General features: G+C 39.3%; 4 protein-coding genes and 1 non-coding gene across 7 annotated transcripts; 4 read left to right on the top strand and 1 right to left on the bottom strand.

Annotated features, from left to right (window-relative positions):
• Window positions 1-3: 3 nt before the first annotated feature.
• tango2 (transport and golgi organization 2 homolog (Drosophila)) lies at window positions 4-9,266 on the top strand. The gene is made up of 9 exons (XM_088375141.1): window positions 4-209; window positions 703-822; window positions 2,897-2,985; window positions 4,907-5,026; window positions 5,129-5,246; window positions 7,511-7,578; window positions 7,719-7,869; window positions 8,371-8,475; window positions 8,643-9,266. Exons 2-9 carry the CDS (start codon window positions 767-769, stop codon window positions 8,761-8,763), a joined length of 828 nt encoding a protein of 275 aa, XP_088231267.1. The 5' UTR covers window positions 4-209; window positions 703-766; the 3' UTR covers window positions 8,764-9,266.
• A 468-nt stretch (window positions 9,267-9,734) lies between these two features.
• Window positions 9,735-17,655, top strand: dgcr8 (DGCR8 microprocessor complex subunit). 2 transcript variants are annotated; one of them, XM_088375133.1, is made up of 15 exons: window positions 9,735-10,033; window positions 10,331-11,273; window positions 11,358-11,487; window positions 11,564-11,779; window positions 11,935-12,077; window positions 12,759-13,098; window positions 13,197-13,394; window positions 13,551-13,652; window positions 13,735-13,833; window positions 14,439-14,521; window positions 14,630-14,730; window positions 14,915-15,021; window positions 15,179-15,306; window positions 15,486-15,599; window positions 16,122-17,655. In XM_088375133.1, exons 2-15 carry the CDS (start codon window positions 10,596-10,598, stop codon window positions 16,203-16,205), a joined length of 2,523 nt encoding a protein of 840 aa, XP_088231259.1. In that variant the 5' UTR covers window positions 9,735-10,033; window positions 10,331-10,595; the 3' UTR covers window positions 16,206-17,655. The 2 variants fall into 2 exon arrangements, with proteins under 2 accessions (XP_088231259.1, XP_088231260.1); XM_088375134.1 differs by lacking the exon at window positions 11,358-11,487 and having other exon boundaries at window positions 9,874-10,033; window positions 11,617-11,779.
• A 66-nt stretch (window positions 17,656-17,721) lies between these two features.
• Window positions 17,722-23,086, bottom strand: trmt2a (tRNA methyltransferase 2A). Its single transcript, XM_088375138.1, has 12 exons — window positions 22,854-23,086; window positions 21,607-22,218; window positions 21,424-21,532; window positions 20,564-20,745; window positions 19,646-19,760; window positions 19,429-19,544; window positions 18,983-19,094; window positions 18,734-18,856; window positions 18,510-18,585; window positions 18,321-18,437; window positions 18,154-18,250; window positions 17,722-18,075 (listed from the first exon to the last, which is right to left on the bottom strand). Exons 2-12 carry the CDS (start codon window positions 22,212-22,214, stop codon window positions 17,898-17,900), a joined length of 1,833 nt encoding a protein of 610 aa, XP_088231264.1. The 5' UTR covers window positions 22,215-22,218; window positions 22,854-23,086; the 3' UTR covers window positions 17,722-17,897.
• A 1,238-nt stretch (window positions 23,087-24,324) lies between these two features.
• ranbp1 (RAN binding protein 1) lies at window positions 24,325-27,931 on the top strand. 2 transcript variants are annotated; one of them, XM_088375143.1, is made up of 7 exons: window positions 24,325-24,485; window positions 25,524-25,657; window positions 25,743-25,900; window positions 26,106-26,234; window positions 26,342-26,410; window positions 26,854-26,957; window positions 27,727-27,931. In XM_088375143.1, the coding sequence occupies exons 1-6, from the start codon at window positions 24,471-24,473 to the stop codon at window positions 26,934-26,936; spliced, it is 588 nt and encodes a 195-aa protein (XP_088231269.1). In that variant the 5' UTR covers window positions 24,325-24,470; the 3' UTR covers window positions 26,937-26,957; window positions 27,727-27,931. The 2 variants fall into 2 exon arrangements, with proteins under 2 accessions (XP_088231269.1, XP_088231268.1); XM_088375142.1 differs by lacking the exon at window positions 27,727-27,931 and having other exon boundaries at window positions 26,854-27,160.
• On the top strand, window positions 26,599-26,727 carry LOC148398247 (small nucleolar RNA SNORA77). Its single transcript, XR_015858838.1, has one exon. It is a non-coding gene; the product is annotated as a small nucleolar RNA SNORA77 (small nucleolar RNA).
• Window positions 27,932-27,977: the final 46 nt, after the last annotated feature.

The following is a 27,977-nucleotide window of genomic DNA, read 5'->3' as shown; positions in this document are numbered from 1 at the left end:
TTTATTTACCTACATGACAAGAGTGGGCGACATTCGGGACGTCAATAGCAAACCGAATCCGCCTTAGTCGACGCAAAAGAGAGGGACGGAGCAACGAGTAAACCGAGATAACCACTGGAAAACCTACCCTAACCTGAGCCATTTGGCAGTAGAGAGGCTACTTTAGTAGTAAACTTTGCACAGCGGGTTACTCCAGAATATTACTATCGGTGAGTCACGAGCCACGATTTTGCAGAAATGACAAATAAGTTTCCTTGATTTATTACCCAAACTAATATGCAGTAATTATCCATAGTGTTGCTGACGTTAGCTGGTACCGTTGATCGTTCAAAATAAAAACATATAGCTAGTATGCTGGCTTATCTTCATAGCGAAAGTAAAATGAAAGCTAGCAATTGCAGTTCCATATATATCGAAAATTAAAACAATAACCCTATAGTTCCCAGTTCCACAGAATGATATGCAGTTTCGGAAAAGGGTCATCGCAAACATATTGAAGGCATTGAAGTTCATCAGTTGAAATATGAACATGGTATTTACAGTGCTCTGCATTACCAATTAGGTCCACATAATGTAATAAAAAAACATAATGCAAGCAATTATATTGAAAGCTTAATTGCCACATACCAGAAGCATACGCCTGACCACTCTAAACAAATGCTTGTTTTATTTTTGTTGTTGCTGTTGTCTTCTTCCTGGCAGACATGACCATTTTTTGATAGTGGAAGTGGACAGGGGTGGCTGTCATCAATCTCCCACAGCATCCATGTGTATCATTTTTATTAAATTTGACCCCCGGCCTGCATCCAAAAATGCCTACAGGTAATTTTCAGATTATTTTATATACTTTTTAAAATATATATTTTACAATGAACTCATAAAATGGAAATGCTGTATTGGATTTTGATTTAAAGCAATGCCTAATTAATACTACACAAATTATAATATTAAATAAGCAGAGGCACTTGATTTCAAAAGTATTCATGTGATTTCACTTGACTTTGACTTGTGAAGTGTATTTGAGGATGTGTATTATTACTAAGGCAAGAACGTTGCCTTTGTCTTCTTCACTATAAATCTCTACATTACACTAAAGCTACCAGTTTACAACAAATGTTAATCATTGTAAAAACCTAAATAAAATATATTGTGCTCAGCGGAGATGAAGCAGCAATATAGTTGTAGCCCTCATACATACTGATCTGAAAGTAGTCCAAAATCAATTTACGGGTTAGAAAAAGCCAACCAGCAATGTTCTCTGCAATTTGATCATGTGACTTTCACAAACTGTGCTATGATTTGTTGTTTGTGGTGCCATTGTCAGTCGACAGCATGTGGGAAATTGGCTGCCCCATGAGATGGATAAAAACAGATGGATTTTGCTCATTAATTCATGTTCCACATGTGCAATATTAATCAGAATACTGTATTATTTAGACGTGAGGCTGCATAGAACATATTATTATGCCACAAATTGTTTTTTTTAATTCTCTGTGTTTACATTTTTAAAAAAAATCACTTCTACAACATTCCAAAGAAATCATCATGTCCCATCACAGGTGAGCTATTTTTAGAATACGCCCCACAGGTTGTCCTTGCTGACCCCTGATGGACTTATATTCGACTTCTATAGGCACGTTAGACTGGTGGGCAACATACTTCTAATGCTAAATGAATTTTCTGATCAAAGTGTTATACTTTTATACTCTTGTATAGTTAGTTACTGACAAATTGAGCAACTGTCTCCTTAGAGGTGCTATCTTAATGTAATTAAGTTATTTGTTTAGGCACCATTCTTGTTCTACACGTATGGCTGATAAGTAATGAGATGAATAATGCACTGTCAACACTGTTGTTGGTGCTATTGCAAGTGTGACCTTTTAGTGAGCAATGCAAACGTGTGCACTACTGCACAATGAGCCATCTGTACGAGTTAGGGTGTGATGTGGAGCGGGGCTCTATTTAAATCCCCCAAACGCTGAGAGCCAATGTCCTACCTGGAAAAAGTCCATCGCTGTCCTTGTCTTTGGGTTTCTGACCCTGCCTAAGGAGATCAGATCAGAGGTGTTTGTGCAGTGACTCAGACATCAACCCGAGGAAAGGTGAAACAGTGTGTCCTCATTCTGTTACAACAGTGCTATACACGTAGTATATAGACTAGTAGTTACAACAGCATTGATGTGCAATGCTGCATACTAAAAAGTTACAAAATGAAAGATCACAAATCCAAAAAACATTGATCAAGACAGGACTGATTACGAGTCAGTCGCAAGGCAGACACGTTCTCTGATGTGATGATATTTGATTTGTGCTCTGTTCGTCGAAAATGTCCTGCTGGCAATTTCAGTGTTCATCTCTGCTCAAATGTGATGTTGCCCACCGGGTCTGATAACACTAGATTCTGTGTGTGGCATCATTAGAATTTGTTTTCTGGAGCAGCACAGGCTCAGATAGCACCGTATCAACAAGCTATCATGATTAGCCTTTGCTGCGCAGAGGTTGACCTCTATGAGGTCAGTCGGGGCTGATATTTATCTTCTCCGAAAATGTATGCTCCCATTGCCCAAGATTAATGAGGCGCCTCCTGTGCAGTGACTGTAATTTCCAGAGAATAACAAGCATTTTATTTTGTCCTCCAAAAGCAAAGGGAAGTATTAAAAATTGATTATAAAAAAAAAAAAAAGAAATTAGTCACACTGGAAAGATGTTTACCGGTACCTATGGCGTTGTGACAAAACAAGCACACATAAAACAGTTTGTTACTTGCAGCTTGCAAGTGTTTGCGCATGTAACAAACCTTTTTCATCAGGGTACACCTGTAAGTTCATTCCACAAATGTATACAAATGCCTTCCTGAATAGATACGAAATACATGACTTCTCTCTTCTCTCCCAAGGCTAATTTTGGCTGCAAACAGAGATGAGCTCTACAACAGACCATCAAAGGCTGCAGAATTTTGGGGGACCAATAGTGACATTCTCAGCGGTAAGTCATTTGAAGCAATAATGTCACAACTTCAATGAGTTGCTTACCACCGAACCACACGAAGGGGTCAATATGGATTTAAAGAATCATTACAGCCACAGAGAGGGGTCACAATTTATTTGGATCATCATAGATTTTTACCTTGAATGGTCACGGGATTCCAAACAGTCGTGTCGACATCTGTAAGAAGCAGAAATTATGTTTTTTTTTGCCGTGGGAGGAGCTGTACTTGCTCTCGAAATCTCCACCATCTCCAGTCGCTACACGTCCTGATCCACTGTTCTCCAAAGTTTATTTTGTGTCTACAAAGATTCGCTTCCACATTAAAAGTAGAATCTCACTCGGTAGGCGCATTTTATAGTATTGGCTCAGAACAATATGGCTTAATTCTTGCAGGATTAACACTAGATGCATTCCATTCGGCAAAGCTGTGAGTCAATGTACAGCTTAGTCCAACGTTTATACACGTGACGGTTGTCTGGTAACGTGTTGAATAAACAAGGCAGCCAGCTATATTATTTTCATAATCATTTACAAGTTATTAAATGTATATCTAAAATAATGAGGTTTTCAAATTAATTATGGACAAACTACTACTTTGTATTGCCGCAAATGGATAAGTATCCCTTTAACAGAGCCACAAATTTGACGATAGCGGAAGTGGAAAGCAAAGTCCAGTGTCCTTTCCTGAGATAGTTTTTAAAGTGATTTTCTCTGTGACCCAAGTTTATGCCCTGATAAGCAGGTGGTTTAGTGTGGATTAGTCTCGGCTAAGGTCTGCTGATAAAGTTAAATAAGCAGACAGATCTTGTGCTTTTTGTAGATGAATGGCATCCCAAATACAAAGTAAGTCAAACATAATGTTTGAGAATATGCAAAGTAATACACATTTTGACCTCTCCTTCACTGCACCTTTATTCAAAACTTAATAGCTTTAAATCATGAAGCAATAGTCTCTCTAGCAATTCAGAATCTAGTAATTCTCCACTGTCACAGTCAACTATATTTAATTGACTAATGTTCAATACACATTATGGCCGATAGCAGGAGAAATCAATCTTCCTTTTCTTTCCTCTGGAGGAGGACGCGCAGCGATGGCATCCTTGTCCCCTTTGTAATAGACGGGTCAGGACTTCAGCCTTGGGTCCTTTAATTGATGTCTGCTTTTATGCGGCGTGACAGGAATAAATGGCACTGCCTTATCGTGGGACTGGGGGGAGGTCCTGAAGGAGGCGTAGCATGACGAGAGCAGAAGTAAGCTACGGCTCCCGGGGGGCACTTGGGCTAGCTTTCTGTCCACCTTTCGAGCAGTAAGATCATTTGGCTCTACTGGTCACTGTCAGTTTAAGTGGCCTGTGGTTATTGATCACCAGCCACTGCAGTAGACTTAAACGACCTTTTCTTTCCCCTTACATGAGCTGTCAAGGAACATGCCGAAGAAAAAGCACACTTATTGATTTATGTATTCTTCAAGATTGCAAGAAGATTCATTATGTGTATCACATGTCAAGCAGATTGTCCATTTTAGTTCTATATTAGGGCATGCACTCAAGTGGTGTGCAGATGCACATGCACTGTAAATATATATAAACTATGGACCAAACTCTGGAAGCCTTTAAATTCATGCTGTGATGCGACTGCAAGAACCCCCTCTCTATATTCCAATGTTGCTGTCTACTTTTACTTTTAATGATTTGGAATTTCATTCAGCTCGGAATTCATTGATATGTATCTGTTTCATTTTATGTGTTCTCATGCGAACCAGCTGTGTGTTAGTAACTGTCACATAAATCAAGAAAATGGTAAATAAATAAATGTGGAGCTTAAGAACAAGTTATTTGACTATGACTACAAAAGCTTTGGTATTTTTATAGAAGAGATGTTGCTTTCAAGATTCTCGCACTCATGTCCCACAACTCAGGTCTTGATCTGGAATATGGTAAAGAAGGAGGATCATGGCTGGGGATCACCAAGAACGGGAAGCTAGCTGCAATCACAAACTACATGGAAGGACGGCCCAACCCAGATGCGCAAGGAAGAGGTGATGTTCATTTTGTTTTTGTTTTTTTCCACCCATCATTCCTCCGTTTGTTCAGTTTATCATAGTCAAATAGAGTTACAAGCTATCATTATCCTTCCACAGGTTTCCTTGTTTCCAACTACCTTGTAGACAAGGACTTGGACTCCTACTCCTACCTAAAGAAGGTCTCAACAGAAAGTCACCTGTATAATGGCTTCAACCTTCTCACAGCAGAGTTCAAGTAAGTAAAATATTTGCTGATGTTTGGATGAATTGTACTTTCACAAAACCACACCTTTAAAATCCTTTTTGTTTTTTTAGGGTTAGCGTTAGGTTATTATTATTACTTTTTTAATGCAGTTCTGCTCTTGAAAGATAATTCTGTATTTTTCTTTTCTCAGTTTTATTTAGTTTTTTTTTTTCGGATGGTTATTGATACTCGTTCTGAAGAGATTAAAAGGAAACGGTTATTTCGTCCTAAACTTTCTACGATACGTACATGTAAGTCACGGATGAAGCTATGGAGTCATCCACATAGTCACTTGAAACCCTCAAAAGTCAGCAATCGTACCTTTAGTCTGCTCCAAATGATCTCTGGGGTGATTCGGGTCATTTCAGCTGAAATGTGAATTAATCATGGCGCAAGGACAAAATTGCAGTGATCACCGAATAAAACACTATTAGTCTGGTATAGTATCTAACTCGACACATAGTAATGAAGAAACTGCTTTGCTGCATCGATCTTGGGGACCCTTCATTCAAGGTCTCCCAGGCAGCATGCCGATTGCTAGGCTCACAGAGATCAGTAAAAAGCCTGTTTTCTGCTCTTCCCTACTCATCCCCCGATCCTCTGCTCTGTGACTTTGACGTCCTGCTGTTCACTCATGGAAGCCTAAATATGCCCCTCTGCTGCTTCTCATGGGTTTCATAAGTAGAAATGGCTCATGTTTTCATTCAATGGCCAGCTCCACGTGATGTGTTTTGATACGTCTGAGGCACCTTGACCTGAGTGCTGATAAGGGCTCTGGTTTTTAGTAAAGCCTTGTTAGCACCTTACATTGTGTTTCTGTTATTTGCACTGGCTTCTTGCATATTTGATCATTCAGTGGGTTCTGTATGAATTCATTTGATGCCTGCAGTCATAGAAACCATAGTAATGTGCTGTAATCATACTTGAAAATAAATTGACCATAATAGCGATGTATGTGATGTGTTCCGACATGACAATATTCAGCTGAGGCTGCACATGCAATTTGCACACAAGATCTTGTGAAGACAGATTTCACGATGCCAAGATTCAACCTAATCATTTGTGGCAAATGAAAGTGTGTCTGGTTGTCCGTTTCAGTGAAATTGACAATAAATGCAAAAGGTTGCTTGACACTTAAAATAAGTTGCAGTTGGAGTTTTTTTTAATTGTTTTAAATCAGTAATTGTATGTTCTGAATTGATAAATTTCTTTCTGTTGGGTGATAAATCACAATTGGAATACAGTGAATGGATGTTGTTTGATTGTGATACAAGTATTCATATAAATTTTGTCACATTTTTATCTTCATTGATTGTTTTATACAAGATGAAATTGTAGTGTCAGATGTTAATGGTGCCATACATTGTGCCCTGTGGTGCTATTCGGCTTTTAGCTTATTTTAAATAATAGGTCACGCACATCACAACAGATTATGATTTTGTCTTCCAGTTTGAATTTGCAGTAGTCCCCACGCCACATTCCAAATTGACTGGACAATAGTTGATCCGTCACTAAATTCACATTGAAAAAAAAAATGTTTTTCTTCATAGAAGGATTTGGCCATGTGTTATTTCTCCCCCTCTATTTAGTAACTCTGACTCAGTTCACCCTGTCCATTAAGACATTATACCTTTGTATACCAATACAGTGGACTCATCCAGACTGACAGAGTTGTGGTTCTGCATGTGCAGATATACCTATTCGTATTTTTTGTCAGTAATTGTTTATTTTTTTGAGGGGTTCCCCCAATTCTCCGTTTCTCATGGAAATTGCATACTAGAGTTTTATCAGGGTTTGGAGGGGTTCATTTATTTTTATATTTTTTTTGAATGCATTTCAATGGGCATCAAATACACACAGATTTTGCCTATTCACGGGCTGACCAGGTCCTTATGCCTTGCAGATGGTGGTGGTCCACTGTAGTCTATAAGTTGTTCAAAGCACCTAAGTGTAATTTGAATCTAGTCTTAGACTATTTGTACTGGGCAGTGATCCTAATTCTAGCATCTTCACATGTCAATTTCCCTTGAATCTCAGTCTCAAACACATTTAAAGCACCCAACCGATTCTGCCTTTCATGAAAATAATTCATTTTCCAGTCTGGTGACTCCTTTAACATAATCTTTCTATTTTTGTTGTAGTTGGAAAACCTCTGAGACTCTGTTTGTCACAGCACACATTCGGGAGTACTGTGCATTAGCAACTATCATGAAGTATATGATTTCTGATTTTTCGTTTCATGATGTCCCATGAAGAACCTTGCAAGATTATTTGTGTTACTATGGAAACAGAGGCAGCACTGAACCCATCCGTCTGAAATCAGGTCTGTTTTGTGTGTGTTGCTGTAGAAAGGGTTTTGACTTTTACCCTCTTCTCTGCCTGCATTTTTGTTGAGTTGCTCAATCACAGTGACATATCCTAACCGCCACCACCCCATCCCATTTTTCATGTGCCATTACACAGGAATCTACAGCTTGAGTAATTCACTTCTGGACACCCCGTGGAAGAAAGTGCTGCAAGGCAAGCGGCAGTTCACCCGCATTGTCAACAACCAGTCACTGTCCTGCGATGGACTTGTGCAAGAGCTCTTGGGTGTACTTAATAATGAAGATCTGTACGTGCAAACCAGACATTCACAAATCCAAACACACCACATCTGAACCTTTTAGGAGTCATTCAAAATGTTTGCCATTCTAAACATGTGTGCAAATGGGATCATACAAAGACACGGGTGCTGTATCTGCCTGATGAGTTGACAGCTTAGAAACTTTTGCATTTCTTTTTTTATTCCATACACACATGCAACTTTTTTATTGTGTCCATTATGTGTACATCTTAAGTGGCTATAAAGTAGTACAAAAGCTTCCATATCCAAATTTTAAAAACATCGAATTGAACATTTGAAAATTGTTTAAACCATAGCTTCTGTTTTCCCTTGCTGTAATTATTATTGCCACTTGTCTCAATACTTGAATCCACACTGCAGCTGAGGCACGACTCATGAGATATGTTTCATGCATGAGCTTTGATATAAAAAACTGAACCTACATTGAACCTATTCTTAAAAATGTCACCCCCTAATAACCCATATCTGCATTGTGCATCTGATGAACAGGAATTCGCCTGACCCAGTTCAGGAGAGCCAAGGTGATGGTTACAGCAAGTCCATGATCCAGGCTTTGTCAGCCGTGTGCGTTCGCACTCCCGATTATGGCACCAGGTTGGTTACGATTACTACTAACACCAGATATCACGCATCCCCCTGGCTAAGGCTCATGTGCAGGCACAGTCCCTGACATCACACTTCAAATTAAACAAATCAACCAAACAACATGACCTGTTCCTGTCTTAGTTCTGTTTGCATGTTCATATTGTTTGTTCTTTCAGGACCAATACAATTATCCTGATTGATGCGGAGGGGAACGTGACCTTCACAGAGCACAGCATGCTCAATTGTGATACAAACAACTGGTGCACCAATTCTTTCCGATTCAGGTTGCACACATGAAGATGTTCTGGAGGAACCTCACATTGTGCCTCAGAGCCTCGCTACTTCTTGCATTATCATCACCAAATCATTTTGTGTTTGAGCCCCCCCCCCGTCACCATGGCAACTAAGAGTAGCCGTTGTTGCACTCAACACAGCAACTACCACGACAGTTATTCAGATTCTTATTTCTGATTAAACTGTAAATGATATCTGAAGATTATTTAAAAGATTACCAAAGACATTTTTTGTGTGATTAAAATGTTTTTAAATATTTCAAATGTGTTAGTGTTAACAGCTGACAACAGCGTTGGTTGATCATTCATATAACCTTTGATGCAGCTGCATTTTTCTTAAACCCAATATCAGCAATGTACAGATCTGTTGAAAGATAACGGAAAGCATCTTCACATGTGTGATTGTTTTCTTCTTAATTCTTAATAGCAATTGATTTGCTTTACAACACATGTATATATTTTGGGGCAGGATATATAAAATACAGCAAATAAAACTCAGAGATTACATTTTGGTTTGTTGTTTAGTCATTTTATGCATCAATGTTTGCAACATCTTTGGGAAAAAAGTAGTGATGAGACAATTTATACAAAAACCCTTGAAAATACGTAATTGGGGATGGCGGATGCACATAAACTTGCAATAAAGAAAATGCAGTCAAAACTTTACCGTTTTCTAATTTGCAGTGCTCTACATCAGAATTATATAACATTTTTGTCATTGTGTACTGCTATCTATTGTACATACTTGCTCCAATTCAAAGCTAACAAATATGACTATGACAGTGTAATGCTATCTAATTGGACTATTTAAAAACAAATTACGTCATTACTTGGAATAAGTGTACAAGGCAGATAATGGGGACACATCATCAGCAATGGATTTACCATAGTTTGCCTCACAGCACATTTTCACGTTGACTTGATCTGCAAAGTTCAATGCGTAAAGCAAAATTAAATCACACAACAAAAGCTGATTTGAAGGTCGGTATAATTTATTTTTTTCTTGATTTAGATTTTTTTTGTCTTTGTTTTCCTGTAGCAAATAATAAAATAAAATGCCACTGGTGGTATGCAGTCGTACTGTATGTAAATCGCCAAGTGGACGGCTTTGATTGACAGCGTGAGTAACCAATAATCAAGAAGCCGGCATTGGAGGGGCCGAGCTTAATTCGTGTGCGGTTGTGCACTTCAAGATGGCGCCACTGCAAATTTGTCTGAGTGAATCGTTACGTAGGTAGTGAGGTCCTGATGAGATGGTTACATTATATGTAAAGGTGAGTATTCACTCAAGCTCATATAACCTCAAAAGGCTTTGGTATTAAGATGATTACTGTATGTGGACTGCAGTATTGTTTGTCGCTTGTTTGCTACTTAGCATTGACGCTAATGCTAGCAGGGCCCCGTTGCTTCATTGTAGCTAATCTGGAGAACGTTCATAGTATGTGGCTTGGTTGCATGTTATTATGATTCAGTCACGACTAACAAGTATTCTTATCCAGGTATTATAACATTGACGGTGGTTGTGACCTATATATTTGCTGATTATGCTCTCACTGTTATTTTTTTCCTAGCTGCCAGAGGAATCGCTGGAGCATGATGATCGCAGCCTTGATCCCACATTAGGCTGAATGCATTGTGATTTCCAATAATTGAGACAGTGATTCTGAAAGCTGTCTACATTAATGAAAAGAACAATGTAGTCAGCTTAGCATATCCATCTCTGATACGTGTTCTGTTCTGGATGTGCTTCTGCATGCATTCTACAAGAACAAATCAAGTTAGTTCATATCAGCTGATTCGTAAGTTTGAAAGAAGTTTAGATTCTGTAGAAAAACAATGGAAATAGATGATGTTCTACCACCTCTCCCTTTGGAGCCACCTCATGATTTTGGCCAAGATGAGGGCAGAGCACCTCCACCACCTCCCCTGCAAACGTCCAGTGACGCAGAGGTAATGGACGTTAGCTCTGGTGGTGATGGATACATATGCACCCTAGGGGATGTCGAAGCAAATCCACAGCAGCCCCTCAGCACTGGCACAATTGCTTTCTGTAGCCAGCCCTCAAATGAGGCCAATTACTCCAACCCATCATGCCCCAGAACAGCTCGTCACGCTCCCCCTGTAATCAATTTTCTACCAGATAGCAAGCTGCTAAGGGATGTTAAGGTCCGTGTTAGCTTCATTGAAAGCAGCTGTAGCAAAGACAGGAAGGTTGTGTATACAGGTGAAGAGAAAGAGCGAGTTAATGATGATAATTTAGACAATATGAATGGTGAGTTGGATTTCTCCAGTGATCAGAAGCTAAACCAAGGTAGCTCAGGAACAGCAGATGGAGATGGTAGGGTTTTGGAGGCTGACACAGACCTTGAGGACAAAGTAGAGTATGCCGTTCTGGATGAGTTGGATGACGTCTATGACAATTTCATGGATGATGAAGAAAATGGCGGCTTTCAGTCAGAGGTCAGAATTCAACAGGAGCAAGCAGATGGAGAGTCCATGGCTTACACGTACGAGGTAAGTTCATCTTCCAACCACTGTCAACGTGTCTTGTCTTTCCTTAAATCTCCCACACAATAAGTGTGGTTAATGTTTAACAAGTTTTTTTCAAGACGTCTTCCTACTGATGCCTACATATGTCTTAAAAAAACGATGGCATTCATCATCATCAGTAGCCCAAACATTTTGAAGCATACTCAAGTTAAGGCATCAAACATCAAATCTTTAACAGGTCAAGTCATTCCTCATCATCAATAATCAAGTTCTTCAAGGTTTAATTGTGGAATTTCATACGCATGCCCCCTCAGTCCCATGTTGTGATGTCTATCCCGAACTTCTTGGGCAATCTCAAACTTTGAAGGAGGAATTCGACAATGACGTTGACGCTCTGCTGGAGGAGGGCATGCCAGTCCCCAAAAAGATGCGTCCAGCAGAGGACAAATTTAGTGGTGACAGCGATCACCAGTCAGACGGTGACGGAAGTGTTCAACCCATGATGACCAAAATTAAAACTGTCATGAAAAGTAAGTGGCAACTGTTTGTTTTTAATTATGCACTGTTAAATGTTTTTAAATACCACACAGAAACCTAGTGAGACTTACTCAAGTATTCTGCTGTCTGCATCAAACATTAGTATAGAATCGCTACTAACTGATGTGTGTGTATGTATACGTTCTAGGCCGGGGACGTCCACCCACTGAGCCACTTCCAGATGGATGGATCATGACATTCCACAACTCAGGCATTCCAGTCTACCTGCACAGAGAGACCAGAGTCGTAACTTGGTCCCGACCCTACTTCCTTGGATCAGGCAGCATAAGGGTAACTAAGGCTAGGTTCACACCGCAGGTCTTAATGCTCAATTCAGATTTTATGTGGGAAATTCATTTTTTGGAAAGAGTATTTGTAAAATTGTGATGAGTCTTTTCAATTTCCAGAGACGTCTACTAAATATCACCTCAATAAATGAAACATCTGTGTTGCTTAATTCCTACTATCAACTTGAATGTCCATTTTATGCGGCATGTATTAAGTAAGATTAAATAAATTCTCAATTTCCCCTCAAAGCACTGATTTACGCCTGCTTGGAGCTTGTTTTGGGCTTTGGATGGAGTATTGGCCGGCTGTATTCACATTACAAAAACATCTGATACGTGTACGATCTAGGGCCACATATAAAATTGACCCAGGTCGGATTTGAAAAAATATGACTTGAACCATTCAGACTGTGTCATAAAAAAATCAAATACAGGTTGCATACAGGCAAGAAAAATCTGATCTGGGCCGCATTTGTCTGCAGTGGGAAGCCTTAAATACATGAATTGGGTCTGCTTCGGCACAACAGTAGTAACTTTCTGTTGTAGATACGTCGCTACTCTATAATGAAAAAGTAGTCGTCTCAAACTTAAAAATTGCAGCTTTGAAACTTAGTCATGAGATATGGGGTGTTTTTCTTTACTGTAGTATTTGTCTTAAAACTCTTTGTCCGCCACTATGATCTAGAAACATGATCCTCCAACCAGCAGCATCCCCTGCTTGCACTATAAGAAGATGAAGGAAAATGAGGAGAAGGAACTCAACGGCGTCGTGGATCGTCAAGCACAAGAGTTTCCTGTTAAGTCTAGCGTGGGGCTAAATGGTGACGACCATGTAGAGAACTCCAACAACACAGCTGAGGTGCCTGATCATGTTCCTGCCTCCAATTCTGCTGACACTGCCCTAGAGGGTGAGGGCATCACCAAAGACAGTCAGCCTGCTAAAGAGCCTCCACACTGCGACTTCGCTCAAGGAGCCCTAGGACAAGTCAAGGCCAAAGTGGAGGTGTGCAAGGACGAGTCCATTGGTAGGTCCAGGGTGTTTGAAAGGGAGAGTTTTTTTTATTTTTTGTTTCCAAGATGGTATTAAATAAACCACAGTGCTAACGCTATAAATACTTGACAGAACTTGAAGATTTTCGACAATACCTGGAAAAGTGCTTTGACTTTGAACAAGTGACGGTGAAGAAGTTCCGCACATGGGCTGAGCGAAGGCAGTTTAACAGAGACATGAAGAGGAAACAGGCTGAATCAGAGAGACCCATCCTACCTGCAAACCAGAAACTCATTACACTGTCAGTCCAAGATGCACCTACTAAGAAAGGTAGGTAAATTGCTGAATGATATTGATAGTGTTGTCTGTAAAATGAAAAATACTGCCACTCTTTTTCCAATCTGTATTCATTCTGTCGGTGTTGTTTTTGACTGAGCGATGAAGGTAATCATGCTCTTGTGTATTAACTCACTTTATATTTATCAGAATTTGTCATCAATCCCAATGGGAAGTCTGAAGTTTGCATCTTACATGAATACATGCAACGTGTCCTTAAGGTTCGGCCTGTTTACAACTTCTTTGAATGTGGTAAGTTTTGCCTTGAGGAAAAAATATTTGAAAGTTCCCTGACACTCTTAAATTAAAGGAACAATGTTTTTGTCCCTTGCAGAGAACCCAAGTGAACCCTTTGGTGCATCTGTCATTATAGACGGAGTCACCTATGGCGTAGGGACTGCAAGTAGCAAAAAACTTGCCAAAAATAAAGCTGGTAATTTGTTAACTGCACACTCTGTGGGATGTTTCATATTGTAATATCATATAAACTAGGGATGTAACGATAGCAGCCATATCTCTATTAAGCGTAGCACATCTCTGTTAAAAAAAATCACTCGCTTCAGCCAACCACAGCATTGTGAGTGATATTTGGTGCCGCTGAGCCAATAGGAACACATGACAATAAAATGATGTTTTGCACAAAAACGCAAACGTCTTGTACAAGTCACAGGAATATGCTGCCATTTTGGATGAGGTTTGATTGATAATTATACAAGTGCGAAGAAAGTAGGCCTGTAAGTATGCGTAGTGAATCCGATAGTGATTTTACGTATATGCTCAATTTTTGCGCAAAATAGTCACTTATTGCAGTTATTAGTATTAAATAAGGGGCAATATTGTATTGTCATGGGCTTTTTTTTTTTTTTCCTACAATGTCCTCAGGTTTCATATAGTATCGTGAACGTTTTTTAATATTGCCAACATCCTCACAGTATTGTGTGATTTGGGTATCGTTACATCCCTAATATAAAGTGGTGTCACAATAGTGCGATTAAATATGGCTTTAATCATCTTCTGACAATTTCATGTGTCCTGCAGCAAGAGCCACACTGGAAATCCTTATACCTGACTTTGTGAAGCAGACTTCTGAGGAAAAGCCAATTGAGGCAGATGAACTTGAGGTACATCCAACCCTTCCCTAGCAACATGCATATCGTCAACTATGTAGAGGTGAATTTCTCATCAGAAACAACAGCAGGAGTAATGTGAGCCTTTTTACCATCCCGCAGTATTTTAACCATATCAGTATAGAAGACTCGAGAGTGTATGAGCTGACCAACAAAGCGGGGCTTCTTTCACCGTATCAGATTCTTCATGAGTGCCTTAAAAGGTGGGTGAAAAATATTGCACCCATACAAAGTCAATAGTTTAGTGCTTTTGAAAGCAATAAGATGTGTGTGTGGTAAAATCAAGTCAGTATCAACTTTTTTCCTACACCCAATGAGCCTTTAAGTAAAAGATGGTTGTGACTTTATTTACATTATTAACTATTCTTTTTCTTTTCACTTTATTAGAAACCATGGGATGGGAGACACTAGCATAAAATTTGAGGTCATACCAGGGAAGAATCAGAAGAGTGAATATGTGATGACTTGTGGGAAGCATACTGTGCGTGGTTGGTGTAAGTGATTTCCTTTCTGACACATTTTCTGTGATGACTGCGATACATGGAGTCATTCTTATATAAATTTTGTGTGTTGTGAAGCTTGCATTGCTGACAATTTTGCACCTCAGATGACTTAAGTGCACACATTTCTTTGTTTGATCTCTGCAACCAGGCAAGAACAAGAGGGTTGGCAAACAGTTAGCATCTCAGAAGATTTTGCAAATGCTTCATCCTCATGTGAAAAACTGGGGGTCACTGCTACGAATGTATGGCCGAGAGAGCAATAAGATGGTCAAGAAGGTAGGTTTTAATTTTCAAAGAGTAATGATTGAATTCATATTTTTGTCCAGAGCACTGTTGCTCACAGTCCATTACGGTCACTCACTTCACAGTGGCATGCGGCTGCCCACCACCGTTTAGTAGGCGAGCGTGTGGCGTAAATGTCTCAATAACTTTGCTGTACCTCTTTCATTGTATAGGAAAGCTCAGACAAAAGTGTGATTGAGCTGCAGCAGTTTGCTAAAAAGAATAAACCAAACCTTCATATCTTGAATAAACTGCAAGAAGAGATGAGGAAACTGGCAGCACAAAGGGTAAGAAGTGTTCAATGTTGAAACTTTACCCGAAGCCATCAAAGGCTAACTAGATTTTTTTTTTTTTTAAATATTAATTTAAATTCCCCCTCTATTTTCTCTATTGAGTCGTAAAAGTCGTATGTTACAATGATGAAAGCTTTTGAAATATCTTGGTTTCATTGTTTTTAATCACAAAAACCCGGAGATTTTTTTTCCATCCTCAATCTTGCTCAGAACGTCTAAATATCCAACTTCATGATTCACTCTCCCTTGCATGAATGCATATCCAAACATAGCACAGTCCCTACTTTGTTCTGTGCACGGCACCAGTGAATGCTGCTGCCCAGTGACATGGCCCTTACACACATTTTCCTGCTACTTTTGGGTGAATGGGGTGCTAATGGCCCCAAAAGTCTTCTGCTGCTGTTGTCAGTCCATTTTCTGATTTCGGTAGAGTACGCACATAGATTTTACGATTCGAATAGGGCCTTCATTAGTCACTGAAGAATAAGCGTCATAGTTGTATGTTTGTATTTTTAGGAGGAAACTAGGAAAAAACCCAAGATGACCATCATGGAATCTGCCCAGCCGGGAAGTGAACCTCTCTGCACTGTTGATGTCTAACCAGAAAGCTAGCCAGACACCACACTCACTCTCTTTCAGCACTCCCATCGTCATTGCCATGTAGGATGGTAGATCATGTTACGTCATACTGCTTGCTTCTTGTCTGTGTGTAGTTAGATTGGCTGGTAGACATCAGGGTAGGACTAAATGCACTAACAGACCATAGCGCAATTACCATCTACCTCTCGAGATGCATCCCATCTTTGGTACAAGGAGAAAGTCACCCTGGGTGCAGTTAAGATGGCATGTTAGAAACATTGTACAAATACAATGCATGCACATCAGACTGTAACAACCACTACCTACCATGGCTTTGTTTTCAAGTGTCTTAATAGCTTCATTTCAATACCAGCACCTGTGTTTTTATTAGTGTGTAACACATTTGAAAGGGACTACTTGTATTTATGCCATTATTGGGAAACAAAGTGACTTGCATTTTATGGGCTTGAGTTATGGCTAGTATGGTGGAGTACATTATTGATTCATGATTTTTTTTTTTTCTTCTCTCCCCTTCCAAATTGACTTGGTCTGCATGCTTGAAAACGTGTTGTGATGTGATGAGTAGGTACTCTGAACAATTGTTATGCACTTGTGTCCTGTCCAAGAGATTTGTTGCTGACTTTTTAGCCCGCCTCCCCGGCCACAGTCATTTCTTTACCAGTCTTTACTTGACAACATTGTTTGGATATTTAAGCCGTGCACACCAATTAACATTTCGTTAGCTTTGTATTTTGGTGTTCTTAACTTAAATAAATGGTCTACATGTTGCCTTAGCTAATCCTTTTCACTAAGGGCCTTGGGTGTATTGATTGGACCTAAAACTTGCGTGAAAAGACCAAGTCCTCACTTCCAAAATAAAGCATTTACCTAGCAAATTAGTATTTTTAAAAGATAAGTATGTCCACAGCATGACTTGAGGTATTTATCTACTTTGTATCAGTTTTGTATGTTTACCTTTATGCTGACAGCTGACTGCGTATGACAGTACGTATACATACAATATATTGCGCAGAATGCAACCATGAAAAATTTACTTGGAAGGCTGTCACGTCATTTTAGTCCAACACGCGCTTCTGAAACTGTATACCAAAGCCTAAAATCCAGTCATATGCATTTTATAGACTACCTAATGTTGCTGCAAACTTTGCCATTAAAAGAATATCTGTAAAAGATGCTAAAATAGAAAACTGCTGTGCATTAAAGTATTTGGCTTGTCTATTTCAGTTGTGAGGCTGAGATTTTGGTTAGTTTTAATGATTTTGTTTCTTTCATTGTGTATATGTGTTAAGTGTTTCAGTGTGAGACTTGCTTGTACATGTTATGCTCTTCTTGACTTGCACCAGTGACTTCTTTGGGACGGTGTTGCCTACAGAATGAAGTATAGTATGTATTGTAACAGGAACTTCATTACTGGTGATGTTTGTTATGCAAAATAAAATGTATTGACTAATGTCTGTGGTATTCCAAAGACCATAGAAATATTATTACACTGTATGATAATTTAGTAGGTCCCAAATCAGTGTTTTGGAAATGTTTTATTCCAAAAGAAATAGACAGCACAAATTAACTAGTAAAAGGAAAAAGAACATTTTCTGCATTTTTTTGTTGTTGAGCTCTACATAGAACGGAAAAAAAAAAGCTGTTCAGTTTCATTAGACATGCATGTTTGAGCATCATTTGCAAGGGAACTTTTCAAGATGAACATATAGATTCTTCTGGATTGTTGGTCTGCCGCTGGGAGTTGTACTCCACTCTCTCAAAGAGCAGAACCATCTCAAAGTGCGCCGTCTGAGGAAACATATCCACAGCCGTGGCTCGTACAGGCTGGAACGGCGTTCCATGAACTCTGTTGGAGGGTGCCCTGCACAGGCTATAGAGCATTTTTTTTTTTAAATTAGCTGATAGTAAACATGGCCGATTTGGCTATATGAAAATGTTTAAAACTCACTCAATGAAGTTATTCATGGCCGCCTTGGCATTGCACGACACATAAATCAGCCTCTTAAGATTCTCTGCTCTCCTGATGGCAAGTATCACCTTGGAATCTGCAATTAAGACAGCACCCCCTTAAAAGTTAACCATCCCATTTTGACGTTTTAAGTTTTCTAAACTTACGTAAGCCTGCCCTTGGTGGATCCACAATGGCCGTCAGGTTTGGTGACACATGAGCATTGAGAATACTTGGGAACAAAACTTCAGCTTTCCCGCAGTGAAACTCAACATTGCTGAGCCCTTGAGTTGAAAAAGATGAAAAGCCAACATTTCTAACAAACAGCACTTGAAATTCACTTTTCATACACTCACCGTTGAGTTTCGCATTAACTCGAGCATCCTCCACTGCCTCCTGGCAAAGTTCAATTCCAATTACTTTCTTGACCCTCTGCACAAAAAAAAAAGAAGTTATTTTTGTTTCTGGGCATCACATCTGTCACTCAGCAATTGTTTAGCAGTAGTCCGTATAGGCCTCTCAAATGATGAGCTACAAAGCTGCATAGCCTACACAACTATACGAATGTGCCAGTCATTACCTTAGCCAGAGAAATGCCAATAGTTCCTGTCCCACAGCAAACATCCAGAACCGTGCTGTCCTGATCCAGTTGCGCCCATTCCCCAACAGTAGAGTACAGAACCTCTGCTCCTGCTGTATTTATCTATCAGAGTGCACAAAAGATAGAAGAAAATCAACATGAGCTTTTTAAACTGTTATTGAGAGACTGACCTCAAAGCGTTGACAGGAACACCAAGGATACTAAGTAATAGGCAGAGAGGTTTCTTACCTGGAAGAAAGAATGAGGAGATATTCTGAATTTCAAACCAAGAAGTTCCTCATGGATGCAGCCATCTCCTGCCACCAGCTCACAAGGCAAGTCTTCCATGTTAGGAGATTTCCTTTGGCCGCAAAGAGAAAATTCATTTTTTGATAAATATGTACCTGTCATCAAATCACAAACCTGCGACTTTAATATTAGATGCCTTTACAGCTTGCATAATAAACAAAGTCCAAAGTAATTGTAGCGTAGTATCACGCGCCCTCTTGTCAAATTCTTACCGTTTTGCTATGTCTCTTCTCTTAAATGTTAAAAGATCATGAAACATGTAAACATCAAAAATACCCAGAGTGAATATAATATAATATAATATAATATAATATAATATAATATAATATAATATAATATAATATAATATAATATAATATAATAGGGGGGGGTCTACATCGCCTCACCTTTGGCCCTCTTTGACAAAATAGAGAGAGGTGATGCCGCTGTCTTTGCCCTCTCCCTCAGAAAAGTATTTCTTCATGGAGCTCTTTAATGCATCAAGTTCTGTTTCTTCAAGTTTCTAGTGAGTTGTTGAACATGTGCATTTAGTCAGAAACAGAACCTCCAGGGAAACAGCAGTGAATTCATGTGAGTGCCTACCCTACAGACAAACGTCATTACCTGTGGGTTGAAGAATACTACAGCCATGGCTTGCTTGGTCCTGGTGGTCCGAACAGTCAGCTGCTTCCAGTGTCCTTCGTACGTTTCGGGACTGTACACGGTGTAAGGAGTTGACCTATGACATCGGGTCACATTAGTATCACAAATGGAATCAAGCACAAAGCATAAAATGACAACATTACCACAACGATAATAACAAATATTTTATTGAACAAAACCTATGAAATTTCTTCATATTGGATTATCTTTTATTCTTTAGGATATTGTTTTGTGTTGGTCATTGATTGAAGGAATTCTGGATAGTCTTTTTTTCTGTCCCTTGTGTCATAGATGACCTACAGTTTGAACATAATAGTTTAGAGTTTGAAGTGTCAACAGCAGATACTACTAGTATTGTGAACACCCCCTTTTCTACCTTTTTTTCCTTTTTTACTAAGCAATATCACGAATACGAAGTCTTGTTGAATTGTAATAATCTACTGGTACCTTGTTTCCCATTTAACCACAAAGAAATGTACCATGATTTCTGGACCATACTACTTTGAATCTTTGAACCCTGCAGTTTATAGTCCAGTGCGTGCGGCCTACCTTTGGATTTTCCATGATTTTTTTTTTTTTATATTGTAAGAGGATTTGTTTATGTAATACGGGTAATAGAGATGAGGACATTTAATTTAAAACACCTACGATTTATAATCCAGTGCATTTTATATATGAACAAATTTTACCCTAATTTTAGCTGATGCGGCTTATAGTATTCAAGTGTGACTTATAGTTCAGAAATGACAGTACTGAAAACCTGGAATGATCTTTATAGTCACATAGCACGATTATTCTGAACAGTATTATTTGAGCTTAATTAATACATAGGAGTTTCACTTTTGAACACATGAAATAAAACACATTCTTTTCACACACCTGATGAATTTTTGAAAGTCGTGGACAACTTTCTTGGCCTGGGTTGAGACGTGGCACGCCTCCTGCGGCCCCACCACATCATAGGAGCCTCCTTTATATTTCCCCAGACGGAAGCCAACGGTCTTATCCTCCCCATCAGCACCCACTGAGATGAGGAACTCGCACTTGTTTCTGTACTCTGTCTGTCAGCATACACAAGGGTTAGACACCACTGTATTTGAATACAGAATATTTAAGATCAAACTTAGCCACAAAGGGATCCCCCAAAGCATAGTGAGACATTCCAATAAATGGTGCTTGGACTTAAACAACCTACAATAGTTTAAATATTGGACAGTGTGACTTACATCCTGCTGGGAAGTGCTACTGGAGGATGATGTGCAGTACGGGAGCCCCATTGGCCCCTCTAAACTAACTATATTGGTATTATATTATTAATTATAATAACTTAAGTTTCTGGAATGTTAAATACACCAGTATGTGGACGCACGAAAAGAAACTAATATAATAAATAAATATAATGAATATAATGATTTTGAAAATTTAAATGTCACCCCCCCAAAAAAAAAACATCTAATGTAATATGCACATTACCACTTATTAATTCAAAAGCAAAATTGTTGAATTGCTAAACATAAAATGTTTTAGTGGTTAAAAAGCAGATGGATTTTGCATGTTTAATTCATATTCCACAAATGAAGCATTTATCAGCACACTGTTTCGACTAGTTGCACAGCACAGAACATAATCCAAAGAAAATTTGGGAGTTGAATTCCCCGTCAAACAAAGACTGCACCTGAGCTGAAAACACAATATGTCCATTACAGAAATTCCGCAACATATATTGTTCTGACACAAACCTGTGAAGGGGATGGATGAATTGCTTCCAGTGGACAGCACATTCTGTTGTGTTTTCCTTTGACATCAAAAAGCAAGGGCACCATGGCTTTGTTGGTGCTTGCAATTTCTCTAATGGGAAAATGACATAGTGGTCAGTTATTTTTTTTCTGAGGTTGCCATAGAAACAGATGACATGCCCTCACTTGGCCAGCCTCTGCAGAACCGCTACGGCATCTTGCTCCTTCGTCCTGAGCTGCTCCTCATAGGGAACATTCCACAGAGGAGTCACCGCGTTGGCGATCTGGACGCTAAGCGGCTCCTCCTTCTCATCACCTTCTGCTCGCTTGGAAGGAGGCTGCCCTCCCAAACCTTCACCCTCCACATTCTTCCTCTTCCTCTGAATGGGATCGGCTTTAGGCTTGGCCAGTCTGACGCTCAACACCTGGCCCTTCCAGTGCATGCCATGCACCATCTTCATGGCTTTGTCACGCTCCTCCTCATTCTTAAAGGTGACAAACGCAAACGTCTGCTTTCCAAACAGCTTGATCTTGTGTGGGTTGAGGCCGTGCTTGGCCAGAAACTTCTTCAGGTCGTTGAAGCCAACGAACTTGGGCAGATTCCGGATCTCCACTTTGAAAATCTCGGACGTAAAAAGGTCTTGCTTGATGTAGCCATATATGTTCTGCTCCGATGCCACCTCACCTTCTCCTGCAGTGCCAACGTTATCTGAGGAGTCTGTGGGGAGGTCAGCTGTGTCCCTCTCCTCCGGGGGGGCTTTTTCAGTCACAGGGTTGTTACTACAGTCTGCCATGATACTATTGCCGGAGAAAAATTATTTACTCATTATAAGAATAAGAAACACACAATAAACATAGTGAATATTCAAGCTGAAATGTTGAATTGATCAACTAGTAAATGATTAGCAAATTAATCAATAACCATTTTTGATGATCGATTTATCATATTGAGACCTAGTTTAATTTTAAATTGTCCAAATCTTGGTAAGTCTCTGCTGACTCCCATTCAACACGAGTTTGAATGTGATATCTGAGCACAGCAACACCCCCACGTATAAGAGGATATGCAGACTTGTGCAACCACATCACAAGTAGTTTGAGTTTAGGTACCCTCTCAAAATGATTTTATTTTGATTCAACTGATTTGTGCAGGATATAGGTCACATTCATGATATTAAAAAGTTTAATTTACCTTGATCTTGTTTACATTTGTCACAAACATCTGTCATTTACCTTTAGCGAGTAAACTATATTTCTAATGTAACTCAACACAAACATGGGGGTAAACTTTTCATTGAAAAAATACTTTTAATACATTAGCGTTGGAAAGCAACAGAGTTGGCTGTTCAAAACAGAATATCAGCAAAACTAGAACGACATTGCCATGCTAGCACGATACAAAGCTAGAGGTTTTAGTATATTTGGAGTGGTACCTTAAACCTTCTTGTGGTACGTTTCATAACACGGTAACGATTCCGGGAGCCGACATGTTGTTGAAACCACGTGGCGTTGACTAGGAATGTGCATTCCAGTTCTTTTAAATAAACTGAATCTTTAGAATCAGTTCACTCAAAAGATTCGTTCAAACGAATCGTTCAAGGAATCGAATGAGTAATTTGCACTTCCAGTTCATCGCGAGAACGGATCAGTGAGGGAACGAATCCTGACTTTCCAGTTCGCGAACGAGTTAATGGGTGAACTGCCTTTCCGTGCATCAACGGATCAGTCAGTGGACGTGTTGCGTCTCCCTCCTGGCGTGAACTACGTAAGCCAGAATGTCGATTTACGATTTGCCAAGGAAAGAAAGAACCACTGACTGAAACGCCACTTCTTTTATGCACGTTTTCTCCAAGCCAACGGCTAACTTTATTGCATGAAGGGATGCGCCGTTATGCAACAACGGGGAGATTATACTTCTCTTTGGGTAATCTTGATTTTATAACATTTATAGTAGTTTTTAAATAACGTGTATGCATATATACGCCTAAATATTGTTATCCAATATATCTGCCTGCAATTTCACATTGGATTGCTGGTTTGAAATTTACTTTTAACATTATTTTTAATAAACATTAATGTTAAAACTTGTCTGGTGTTTTATTCCTTGTTTTTATTTTCGCCAATTAAAACATAAAAATCAGACATTTGGTTAACTGCTTTATATGACAATATGTGTACGTACACCTCATGGACACTTCAATAGGTACACTACACGAGGTTAAATAAGTAAGATTTAATTGTACAATTAAAGCAGATTCTCAGATCTGGGATCGAAGCCCGTGTTACTAACCAGTCAACTATTTCGACCTAGTAGCCTGTGGTCGTTCTTTTGAACGAATTGTTCACTCACGAGCCAATACGAGCGTGGACTGCGAACTTTGAACTTTCTTAAAGCGGTACACGCATTTGCTACTTTCCGATGAGGTCTCTATTTCTCATGTATTTCAAGAGTGGAGGGCTTGTTGTATTATTGTAATATTGTATATATATATATATATATATATATATATATATATATATATATATATATATATATATATATATATATATATATATATATATATATATATATATATATATTATTATTCCTATATAGGAACGGTAGGAATGTGAAAATTGTTCAGACAGGCACAGTGAGAATAATCCACATGAATAACTTCCTCGTTAGTATTTATTTTATTACACTCGACCATCTGAGTAACAGATTATGATGATTATTATGATGATTATTATTATTTTATTATTATTATTATTGTTAAGACAAAACTTTTTTTTTTACATGGAAAACAGATTACATAACAATCAATACAAACCCATCAATGTTGCCATAATTAACTGAAGAATATTTCATGTTTTGTTTCTTGGGAATGTGTAACTACAGAAAAAGTATTTCCTGGCCACCCGACGCACGTCGGATGGTGATGACGCAATGGGCAAATTCGGCGCGCGAAACCTGCAACAGGAAGTGAGAGGAGTTGAGGAAAAACGGCGGCCAGTTTGGGATTTGAATCTTCAAGTTAACTTCAAAATCTGAAAACATCTACAGTATTATGGCTGACCCAAAGGTGAGGTCATGATTAATCTGTCATCGAAAGGGTTCCGATTGATTTGAAATAAGAATTTGTGGAATAAACCAGTAGTAATTGGCCGAAGTTGGAAAGGATTCTGCGACTCAAACTGCCGACAATGAGTTGGCGATGCTACCGAAGCTAATTCGCGAAGTTCATGCTATACGTTACCCACATTTTAAAAAGAATAAGATATTATGGCCAACTTTTCCCGTGAGTGAGGGTTGACTTGACTTTCAAGCGTTTTTAAGGTGCTTTTCGTGAGAGCGCTCAAGTGTGTAGCCAGTGAGCATGTCACCGCTAGCTGCCAAATCTCATTACTAACGTGTTTGGATGCTAATGGCTACATCGATGTTAAATTATTCTTTGAATATTGACAAGATTCCCAAAGTCCTTTGAGCTATATGTTGCAATTATGTACAACCAAGTGTTTGGGTTATAGGTTGTATGAACTGGCCTTAGACAGGTTTCCTTGCCATTGTCCGCCAGGCACAACAGTTGCTAGCTGCGATCAAGCTAACGTTAGCATGTATCAGCGTGTTTCTCACAATACATGGCAGATTACGCAATCTCGATTATACGATTAGACTTGCTAAATAAATTCACGCCATGCAATTTGCCAGTCAATTACTTTAAAATTACACGTCTCAAAAGTACATTACTCTACGCTAGCATCCTCGCGCTAGGCCTCATTTCTAGACGAGCTAACTTTAGAGTAACTTACCTCTTACACATAGTTTCTAAATAAATAAACTAAATAAAGGAAATTAGTGTACCTTTAAAGGAACCCATTTGTTTTATATACTGTGTAAATGTCTACGTTTCAGTGGTTCGTTGTTGTTGTTTTGTAGGTATATTAGTTCTGCTGGCCACTCCTTAGTTGATGGTTTTCTGTCCACCCTGACTTGCCCGATATATGACTAATATAAACTTTAATTTCATTGATTAATTTTACAAATGAGCATCAAAGTCCAACTCTTACAACAGTTTCGCAGCAGGCATCAGAAATGATAAATTCTTGTCTGTCACCATCAGGACCAAGAAGAGCATGAAACCACTGCAGAAATTCTAGAAGACACCAATCATGACCCTCAGTTTGAACCAATCGTGAGCCTTCCTGAGCAGGAAGTGAAAACGTTAGAAGAAGATGAGGAGGAACTTTTCAAAATGTACGTAGCAATACTAGTCTGATCAGTCTTTTACGTGTTGCATTTTGTCATTATTGTGGATATGTGGATAATGGTTTTTTTGCAGGCGAGCTAAGCTCTACCGGTTTGCCTCTGAAATTGATCCCCCTGAATGGAAGGAGAGAGGCACTGGTGATGTCAAGCTGCTCAGACACAAAGACAAGGGCACAATCCGCCTTCTGATGAGGAGAGATCGTACTTTGAAGCTTTGTGCTAATCATCAGAGTGAGTCTTGTGACTGCTTGGGCCTCATTTCATAGCATTTCATATCAATAGCGAATTTGGAAGATGCTTAAAACTAATTTGAGAAATGGTTAACTGTGTTGCATTGTATGCTTTTGCAATCCTCGCACATGCAGTGACATCTATGGTGTCAACAATTCATCCTGCTTCTAATCTATGTTCATGCGGTTCTCCTTGTGAATATCAGTTGTACCAATGATGGAGCTGAAGCCCAACGCTGGCAGCGACAGAGCCTGGGTGTGGAACACACTAGCAGATTATGCTGATGAAGAACCCAAACCCGAACTTCTGGCCATCCGGTTTTTAAATGCAGAAAGTAAGCCCCCCCCCCCCCCCCCCACCCCCCACATTTGGAGTTGCATTCTTTAGAAGTTAGTTTTTGTCAATGTAATGTGATTTGAACGAATTAATCCTATTCTGCAGATGCTCAGAAGTTCAAAGTGAAGTTTGATGAATGCAAAGATGTGGTCAAAAACAAACAAGATGGATCAGGTATGTAAGCATTTTTCATTTCCTACGTTGTATCAACTCCCCAAGTGTTAATAGCACTAACATTACTATTTTTGTAATACAACGACAATGTTTTTTAACCACCACTCATGTTGAGTCAACAATTGTACTTTTTTTCTGAGATGGATGTGTGAACCGGGTTTAAGATGGCTCTATTTTCCATATCAACAGCAGACACACTCTGTTCTTTGCTGCTTACTCCAGCTCAGGACTTTTTCTGTCTGCTACATGAACATGCAGAGTGGAGAACCCGACTGGGTTGCGTCAAATCCTGTCTCACTTTGCTTTGCTACAACAAAATGATCACACCTGGTCGTAAAATGGCCTTCCGTTAGTAGGCAAACGTTCTTGGAAATGAAATGAAACCGGTGTGTGTACGCGTGTGTGAGACAAACTTGACTTTTTGTGACTCGTTTTCAACACAGACAATGCTGATAGTGCAATCAAAGTGGTGGAGAAACTGGAAGAGCTCTCGGTAAAAGACAAGAACGAAGGTGAAAAAGACTGAGAAGAAGAGGAGACCAAGCAGGTGAAGGCTGAGGAAAAGAATTGAGAAGCAAGAACTTTCTATACCGGTCTTCAATTGAACCGTTTTCCTCTTTTTCTACAATAGACTCTAAGTGAACTGAATTTGGACACTTGACATATTAGTTTTTTTTTAATGATCCGTTTTGCCTCACAAGTCCTTAATACCACTTTGAACAAACAAGTAAAATAATCAAAGTATGAAAATGAAGCCACCTTTCTTCTGACCCCTTATCTTGGAATGCCACACACTTCAATTATGCTCATCAACACTTTAATGTTACTTGTGACAAACTGTGAAGAGGCTTGTGAGAGAGATGATTCCCACATTGGGGTATTTAGGATTTTTGTTTTATTATTATTATTTTTGTGAGGAAGAGGATTATGTAGCCTGCTTGTTAGCAGCACAGGGTCAGGGACCAGGCATCATAGAAGAGCATTGTCTGTTACATCCCATGATGCATTTTAACAGGCTTTCTTGACCTGTCCATGCTTTTGCTGTTCCTGGCATCAAGTAAATAAATTTGTTGTCAGTGGAGACATGTAGAAGTTTTTTTCCCCCGCTCAGGCCCATTGCGACATCACATTAATGTGGGGCCAATCAGCATAGGGTCACTGCAGTTTAGGGCCATCAGATGCACTTAGCCTAAATGTCATTTTGTTTCAAACATCTGAACGTTAGTAAGTCCAAAGTCAACGGTTTGTCAGTTTGCCATAGCGCCACTCCAACTATAGTTTCTCATCACCAGGAATTCTCTCTGTAACATTCCCAGATAACTTCAGGCATGTGAAATCTGTCCCCAGCCATCCTTCCTGCTCACCTCCATTTCTTCTCACCAACCATTTCTGAACCTCAAAAATGCATCCAAGTGCCAGTGCATCTGTAAATACTTGTACATGGATGAAATGTTGCTTCTCATTTGCACTCGAAATGATTGGAAATGTTTCTTCCAGCTTTGAATAAAACACTGTCAACCACTTTTGCATCCACTTAAGCATTATTATAACAAGTGGGCTCGGCGTT

The sequence above is a fragment of the Syngnathus floridae genome, chromosome 5 (genome assembly GCF_059516105.1).
Source record: "Syngnathus floridae isolate MCC-2025c chromosome 5, RoL_Sflo_1.0, whole genome shotgun sequence".
NCBI classification, from domain to species: Eukaryota; Metazoa; Chordata; class Actinopteri; order Syngnathiformes; family Syngnathidae; genus Syngnathus; species Syngnathus floridae.
Note: the sequence above shows the minus strand (reverse complement) of the source record. Positions and strands in the feature narration are given on the sequence as shown.

What these genes read in the sequence shown, in the direction of transcription:
- dgcr8 (XM_088375133.1), top strand. Translation starts at nt 10,596, where the DNA reads ATGGAAATAGATGATGTTCTACCACCTCTCCCTTTGGAGCCACCTCAT. An exon ending in AAACATCAAATCTTTAACAG is followed by an intron (nt 11,488 to 11,563) that starts GTCAAGTCATTC and finishes ATGCCCCCTCAG; the next exon opens with TCCCATGTTGTGATGTCTAT. An exon ending in TTACAACTTCTTTGAATGTG is followed by an intron (nt 13,653 to 13,734) that starts GTAAGTTTTGCC and finishes TGTCCCTTGCAG; the next exon opens with AGAACCCAAGTGAACCCTTT.
- tango2 (XM_088375141.1), top strand. Translation starts at nt 767, where the DNA reads ATGTGTATCATTTTTATTAAATTTGACCCCCGGCCTGCATCCAAAAAT. An exon ending in ACCCATCCGTCTGAAATCAG is followed by an intron (nt 7,579 to 7,718) that starts GTCTGTTTTGTG and finishes GCCATTACACAG; the next exon opens with GAATCTACAGCTTGAGTAAT. An exon ending in GTACTTAATAATGAAGATCT is followed by an intron (nt 7,870 to 8,370) that starts GTACGTGCAAAC and finishes TCTGATGAACAG; the next exon opens with GAATTCGCCTGACCCAGTTC.
- ranbp1 (XM_088375143.1), top strand. An exon ending in CCGGTTTTTAAATGCAGAAA is followed by an intron (nt 26,235 to 26,341) that starts GTAAGCCCCCCC and finishes CCTATTCTGCAG; the next exon opens with ATGCTCAGAAGTTCAAAGTG. An exon ending in AAACAAACAAGATGGATCAG is followed by an intron (nt 26,411 to 26,853) that starts GTATGTAAGCAT and finishes TTTTCAACACAG; the next exon opens with ACAATGCTGATAGTGCAATC.
- trmt2a (XM_088375138.1), bottom strand. Translation starts at nt 22,214, where the DNA reads ATGGCAGACTGTAGTAACAACCCTGTGACTGAAAAAGCCCCCCCGGAG. An exon ending in TTTGTCAAAGAGGGCCAAAG is followed by an intron (nt 19,095 to 19,428) that starts GTGAGGCGATGT and finishes TTGCGGCCAAAG; the next exon opens with GAAATCTCCTAACATGGAAG. An exon ending in CTCCTCATTCTTTCTTCCAG is followed by an intron (nt 18,857 to 18,982) that starts GTAAGAAACCTC and finishes GCACTCTGATAG; the next exon opens with ATAAATACAGCAGGAGCAGA.